The sequence below is a fragment of the Cannabis sativa genome, chromosome 9 (genome assembly GCF_029168945.1).
Source record: "Cannabis sativa cultivar Pink pepper isolate KNU-18-1 chromosome 9, ASM2916894v1, whole genome shotgun sequence".
NCBI lineage: Eukaryota > Viridiplantae > Streptophyta > Magnoliopsida > Rosales > Cannabaceae > Cannabis > Cannabis sativa.
In genome coordinates, this window is record NC_083609.1 from 48037092 (window position 1) to 48044472 (window position 7381).

Genomic DNA, 7381 nt, shown 5'->3' on the forward strand with positions numbered 1-7381 from the left:
AGGTAGCTAAGTATTTTAAGGATAAAATACATTGAAGGGTAGAGCCGTAAATTTGTTCCTATTCAATGTAGATCATCTATAGAGGATCATTAACTATTTGGATTGAAACAATAGATAATTCATAATGTATCTATATCTTAGTACATATAGAGCGTTCTATATGATTAAGAGTGTAATTTCGAATCTATAGTGGCACAAGGAAGAATTAATAAGTTAGAGAATTTACTTTGTAAATTCTAAATCTACTTATTGAAAGCATGGTTATATAGGTCCATGGTCCCCACACTAGTTGAGATAATACTGTTTCTAGACTCAGTTAATTAGTTTTAATTAATCAATTATAATTCTAAAATTAGACTATGTCTTATTTATAAATTTTCTCTAAGCAAGGGCTTAATTGTGAAGAAAAGAGATTTTAGGGTTTATTTGTTAATTAAGAGATTTTGTATGGTCTAATTAATAAATAATATAAATGATAATTTTATTTGATAATTAATTATAATTAATAAATAAATAATTTTGGCATTTATAGGATTAAAATTGGAAAATATAGCATTATTGAAAGAAGAATAAGTGGTTGAAATAAAGTGACAAAATTGTAACTAGTGAGGCCCATGTATGGCCGACCACTAGTGATGGATTTTTGCCCATTACTTTATTCTTCTTAATCCATATAATTAAATCCTACACCCTAGTTGAAATACTATAAAAGGAACATGATGCTCTCATCTCATACAACAACTCACTTCAACCAAATTAAACCTACTTTTCATTCTCTGACAACTAGTAGATGAGAGACTCATTCCTATAGTGATTTCACATCTTATTCATTATTCTTCACCAATACGAGCATAGTGATAGAGTGCCATGGCTACACATAGCAAGTCAAGTACTCAATCATAGTGCAGAAGACGATGGTAACCAACCCGAAGGAGAGAAAGAGATCCAGGCTCAATTCTTGTTATTACTCTGTGACAGAAAGGACCACGTGTTAGAGATTTGAGCGAAATGAGTCATTAACATTCCGCTGCATTAATGTAAGGTTTTTTTTAAACTCTTATGTATTTAATTTTATCGTATTAGAGATATTCATATTTAGGGTGTTAATCAAACATACTTGTTAGTAAATCTAGATCCTGGTAAAATAAATCCCAACAATATCTTAGATAACAATTCAAGCTACGAATGGGGCTTCAACAACCCACGAAAATAGGGGATAAATATCAGCTATTTACCTATTCTTAGGGGTTAATTAACATACTATTTATTTTGTTATTTTTATTATGTAATAAATAGGTTATATTTCCTCTTTTTAAACATATTAACCTATTATTCTCTTGTAACCTCTCCTATATTAAGAGCATCAAACTAAACCTAATTACCCTAAGTCTCGAGCATCCTAAGCTCTCAAGCTGTAAGTCTAAATCCTCTCTCTCTCTCTCTCTCTCTCTCTCTCTCTCTCTCTCTCTCTCTCTCTCTCTTCCACACGCCCCAGGCATTGTATAAGAGACTAAGTCTGAGATTCGCCTACTTCACTCTGGTAATTTTAAGAGAGCCATTTCAGAATCCACAACACTTGTGATCCGAGTGGTATTATCTCTAGTATGAATACAACTAAGAGGAGAGTAGGTCATTACTCACTAACTAAGACGCCAAACCTCTATAAAAATACCGTGTGTTTCTAATTTACTTATTTTTATTGTGTACACATAATGATATCAGTCATAAATACGATTTCGCTGTCAGCTAACTAAATTTGCGATCAACACTCATCTTAAAAATTTTCTTTCTTTCTTTCTTTTTCTTATAAAAATCTCTAAAAAAAATTCTCACCTTTTTTACTCCATTTTTTTTTTTTCAAAAATAGTCTTTTGTGGATATTTTACCTATTTTTCTCTGCTGTTTTTATTTTTTTTTTGCTATTTTTTAAATCATTTTTTTTATCTTTTGTGAATTATAATGTGTAAATGCTTACATATCATATCAACCTCTTTTGTATTGTCATTCTTCTTTTTTTCCTTTTTCTTTTTTTTGACACTAGTCACATCGGCCGATGACATGGATGTTCATTAAAACAAACAATTAAGTCACCAACAATGGTTTCCGATCTCTCTCCTCCATCTTCTTCCGGTTCTTCCATCTCTCCCCATTTGAGTTTTTTCTAGTTAAATCCTTCTCCTCTCCCCATTCTCTGATTTTCATCCATACCATTTGAATTTTTCACTTTTCCGATCTGTCTCTATAATTTGAGCGCTTCTCAACTTCCTTTTCCTCTCCTGTTACTCGGTTTTGTTCCTGTGTTGGAGCATTCATATCATTCAGGTATCATGATGAAACCCTAAATCTAATTATTAGTTTGATGATAAAATACCCGATTCTGAAGTTTCACGATGAATACCTAAATCTAAGGCTGTTGAATATTTTTGAAATTTATTTTTGATGTTTGTTTTCTCGTATTTTTTATTTTCTGGGTTTGTAATTTGAAATGTTGGTAATTCTGTGGCCTTTGGCCTCCGAGTTGGCTCTTCGTTCATTTTTGGGGTTTCAAAGATTTTTTGAAAATGACATCTTTGTACTCCAGTTCCTCGAGGAGGAATGGTTCAAGTAGTCCGTACACAAGTAAGCCAATTAACTTCTCTCTGTCTCTCTCTTGTACGAGCCTGTGTACACATGTTTAAGAAGTATGAGAGGTTGGGATAGAGAAAATGGAGGAAAAGAAATTTTGGCGATTTTCTTCTAAACATTAGATTATGTTATTTTTCAAATTTTGTTATGGCAATGAGTTTAATGTGAGGAAAACGAATTCGTATAGTTGAATCTAGGTTGCAAAGATTTTTGGCTCTAGATAGTGATAATTGTGGAGTTTAATTTCTTGTGCATTTATTTGAGTGAAATGGTTATACAAAACTAACATTTGAGCGCAACTAGAATCTGAGAACAGTTGTAGATATAATTTTTATAATTAAATATGATTATCATCTCAGACTGTGTAAGTAGGTTAGGTGGTATGGGATTAGGGCTTAGTTAAATAATGGGGTTTTGTTTTCTTTGGGTGTTACATGGAACTCCTAGTTAGTGTTGATTTGCTTTTAATCATTATTCCATGATGATATTGTGCTTTTATTTTTAGTGAAATGCTGAAGTAATACCCTAAAACATGGCAAACCCGTTTCTAAAATACAAATGACGGTGTGGCATGGTGTTGGACAACCTAGGGTACCTAATAGCAATGGTTATACACTATTATTTAGTTTTGTGGGTTTAATATTGGTTTCTGTATCATTGGAGTTGCTGTGGTGTTAATGTAATTTTTTATTTACTCCCTGTTTTATTTTCTTGAAAAGTGTTTTTTGTGATATGATTATTTTGCTTGCTCATTGATCTGCTTTCTCTGAAATTGTTTTCTGTAATTTGCTTATTTTGCTTGCTATTAAACTTTCCATATTATCTTAAATTTATTCTGTGATATGCTTTGTTCTGTGACACATTGTGTTTGCTCATTAACTTCTGTAATCTGAAGCAATTTGCTTTTTTTTTTGGTTTTCTAGTTTGATTTTGGTTTGGCCATTCTTAAGGGATTTGGGCTGCGAATTTGGTTTTAGTCATAACTCTTTATCTCATTTGGTATCTCACACTGGTGTTTCGTTACTTTAATTAAAATTATCAGATGGAGAGCGTTAAATCACCATTATTTTATTTTTCATATGCTTATTCAAATTTTAAAATTGATAGGTTGATCAAAATAGGCAGCGTGTTGATTGAAGTTGGCAACTAATTATCTGATAATGTGTGCGAGTAGGAGATTTCATGGACATTGGAATATAGTTTATAATTCCAGGCCTAAAAATAGTACTTTTCATTTATTAAAATTTATTTAAGTTACGAATAATTAGAATTAAGTATTCGCCTTCAAAAAAAGAATTAAGTATTCTAACTTTTCCAATTCTTAGCTTTATTGCTCTAGGAGGATTCATTAGTTCCTACTTGCCATCTATTAATAGGCATTTATATGCTCGTTACTTTTACTGGCATGTTAATGAAAATACAGATCATTCAGTCTAAAAGTTCAGTGCTATTTTTCTTCTTTTCTAGATTTTCTCTCTTGATTCTTCTTTCACTTATATCTTTTCTCTCTCAAATCTGTAAGTCTTGCTATATAATTTTGAGCTTATATAACTGTTGACAGATTGCAGTTAAAGTTTGATCTCTGGGAATTCGGGTATCCAGGATGGTGAAGCTAACAATGATTGCTCGTGTTACTGATGGTCTTCCACTAGCAGAGGGACTTGATGATGGCCGTGATATTAGAGATGTTGAATTTTACAAACAGCAAGTCAAAGCTTTGTTTAAGAACCTCTCAAGTGGCCAAAATGAGCCGTCAAGGATGTCAGTTGAAACTGGACCTTACATTTTCCAGTATCCTTGTGTGTTCTGTCTCTGTTCTCCTTTCTTTACTTGTTCCTTATTTATTATCAAACGACAATTTTATTGACAATGTGTTCAGACACTTAAATAGTGTTATACTGATGACATGATATGATGGGTTCATGTAGTTGAAGTTGTTGTAGTTAATTAGTCTACTGATCCTAGCATGCTTTGGATGTTGGTTGTCGGGGCCTTTCTTACATTCACATTTGATCATTTAACTTCTTAACTCTAGAACTGTTAATGTTTGGGGAATAAATTTAACAGACCTATCTGTAAAGATTTATTTCAGCTATGCTTATGACAGATACATGATTTCATTTTCAAAATTTACTTTGTGGATTGTACTTGTAACTTTTACTGCGTGCATTCCTATTTTGATCGCAGTCAACTCTAACTTGTATGTAACCTTGACACAGTTTCTTAGCTATATAATAGAAGGTCGTGTCTGTTACTTGACAATGTGCGACCGTGCCTACCCAAAGAAACTTGCTTTTCAATACCTTGAAGACCTCAAGAATGAATTTGAGCATGTTAATGGGGCACAAATCGAAACTGCTGCCAGACCTTATGCCTTCATTAAGTTCGGTGTGTTATCAATCCTTTTGTATTTTAAACTTTGTGGTTAATTAATTTGGTCTGATTTAAGATTCTTTTGTGTTTATAGATACATTTATACAGAAAACAAAGAAATTGTACCAGGACACTCGTACTCAGCGGAATATCTCGAAGTTGAATGATGAACTCTATGAAGTCCACCAGATAATGACTCGAAATGTGCAGGAAGTCCTTGGCGTTGGTGAAAAGTTAGACCGTAAGATAATTTTCCATCTCCTGTGTGTGGTGCAATTTTTCTTTATCAATTTGAATGATGATATTCAAATATCAATTTTGCAGAGGTCAGTCAAATGTCTAGTCGTTTAACATCAGAATCGCGCATATATGCTGATAAGGCTAGGGATCTAAATCGTCAGGTCAGTTTTGTCTGCTTCATCAATATTATGCTGACTTTAGTTTAGTTGCGTTTGCGTGTTAGATGCATTCGTAATTCTTTCCAATATTGTAATTTTTTTCCATCTTAAATCCTCTTTGTTTAACTTCATTATAGGCTTTAATTCGAAAGTGGGCTCCAGTTGCCATTGTTCTTGGTGTTGTGTTCCTCCTCTTCTGGGCTAAAAACAAGCTCTGGTAATCTAGTTGAGCTATTATTTTGGAGAGGATAATGTTTTCACTGGGCTATAGGACTGACGTTTGGTTTCTTGTCCAAACATTACGACTTGGGAGTCAGGTTTGGTGCCTGACTCTGAGGCTCATGAATGATTACGGGATGTCAGTTACAAGTTCATCTTAGTTGATGGTTCAGGTAATTGAAACCTGTAACTGACTTCGGAGAGGAGACCCTTATATCAAATTAACTAGTAAATTACAGTAATATAATACTACAACAATTACTATTGTAAGTGAATAGAATTTTCATTTTTGATACATTCTATGGGTTATATTCATTCAGTTTCAATTTTAATAGAACGGCTTTGGTGTGATGACAATTTCCAGTTAAACGGATATGTGGAAAGCTGTCTGAGCACAATTACTGTATGTTTCGATAAGTGGTAATAATTCTCAGCAATTCTTGGCATCGGACTGTGTTCATGTCGTGTCATTGCAGGTTTGCTTGTCTAGTTGATCAATTTTAATCCATCCCACACCATTTATGATTCATATTAAGAAATTTCAAACCTTGGTCCATCAACTCATTGTGTTCGTAACTTCGTATGTATAAAAATATTGGAAAAAAAGGAAACTTCTGATATATGTAAAATGTACACTTTGTATTAAATATGGCATTTTTAAAAAATAAAATTTAAAATATAGGATAAATCTAAGTAGGAATACTATAGAACTTTAAAAATGCATATAACTTTTATTTTTATATAATTAAAACTAACTTTTTGTTTATGATAAAACTGATTTCTTGATGAAATCATTATAAATAAGGAAGAATATGATAAAAAAAATTTAAAACTTATGTATAAATTTTACTTTTATAAAATCAAAATTAGTTTCTAAAAAAAATTGATTCTTGATGAAGAAATTAATTTCTTAATAAAAAAATTAGTTTGGGAATATCATATTTTTAACTTCTCTGGTTTATGCTTGGGAAATTTACACCCATTACTGTTTTTTCCCAATTTCTTTCATTTTTACTATTACACGCGTACTGTTTTTTTTTTTTTTTGGCAGTATACTTTGCAAACTTTACATAAAATATATATATATTATAATCTTAAAAAACGTGTGCAGTGGGGTTTTTTTTTTTTAATTTTCTTTTAATTAAAATTATATTATATTTTAAAGGTATAAAGGTGTGATGTGACTTGTGTTGTCACTTTAGTGACATATATTTTTTTTTTATTATTTTTTTAATTGAAATTGATGATAAAAATATGTCACCTAAAATATTTCAAACTCATTTCTTTCACTTTAATCTCACTTCTCCATTATTCTCTCTTACTATTCATCATCTTCTTCATTTTTTTCACTCTCTACTTCCTCAAGTTCTCTCTATTTCTCTCCATCAACATATAACTTTTTTATTTTTTTTTTCATGTTTAGTTCTTCTTCTTCATCTTCTTTTCTTTTCTTCTTCTTCTTTTTTTTTTTTAATTTTTTAAAATTCTTAGTTACGTTTTTTTTTTGAAAATATAAGAGTTAGTGTGGTTTTTTTTTTTTTTGTTCTAATTTTCCAGATCTTTCTTGCAAATATAGTGCATTTAGTATTGAGGATGTGCACAACATAGTTAATTTTTGATCATTTTTTTCTTTTATTGTTTTATTTGTTTTAGTATTGTTTTAGTATTGTTTTACTGTTGTTTTTCATGATTTTTATTTTTTTTCATGTTCAGTTCTTCTTCTTCATCTTCTTTTCTTTTCTTCTTCTTCTTTTTTTTTTTTAATT

At 31.1% G+C, this 7381-nt stretch overlaps 1 protein-coding gene across 3 annotated transcripts; it reads left to right on the forward strand.

The window, feature by feature from the left end:
• Window positions 1–1985: 1985 nt before the first annotated feature.
• Window positions 1986–6061, forward strand: LOC115723463 (25.3 kDa vesicle transport protein SEC22-1). 3 transcript variants are annotated; one of them, XM_030652953.2, is made up of 7 exons: window positions 1986–2322; window positions 3549–3624; window positions 4187–4416; window positions 4853–5013; window positions 5093–5239; window positions 5323–5399; window positions 5534–6061. In XM_030652953.2, exons 3-7 carry the CDS (start codon window positions 4229–4231, stop codon window positions 5615–5617), a joined length of 657 nt encoding a protein of 218 aa, XP_030508813.1. In that variant the 5' UTR covers window positions 1986–2322; window positions 3549–3624; window positions 4187–4228; the 3' UTR covers window positions 5618–6061. The 3 variants fall into 3 exon arrangements, with proteins under 3 accessions (XP_030508813.1, XP_060960036.1, XP_030508811.1); XM_061104053.1 differs by lacking the exon at window positions 3549–3624 and having other exon boundaries at window positions 4194–4416; XM_030652951.2 differs by lacking the exon at window positions 3549–3624 and having other exon boundaries at window positions 1988–2322.
• Window positions 6062–7381: the final 1320 nt, after the last annotated feature.

Coding starts and splice junctions, on each gene's coding strand:
- LOC115723463 (XM_030652953.2), top strand. CDS start 4,229: ATGGTGAAGCTAACAATGATTGCTCGTGTTACTGATGGTCTTCCACTA. Junction 4,417..4,852: donor ACTGGACCTTACATTTTCCA/GTATCCTTGTGT, acceptor ACAGTTTCTTAG/CTATATAATAGAAGGTCGTG. Junction 5,240..5,322: donor CGTTGGTGAAAAGTTAGACC/GTAAGATAATTT, acceptor TCAATTTTGCAG/AGGTCAGTCAAATGTCTAGT.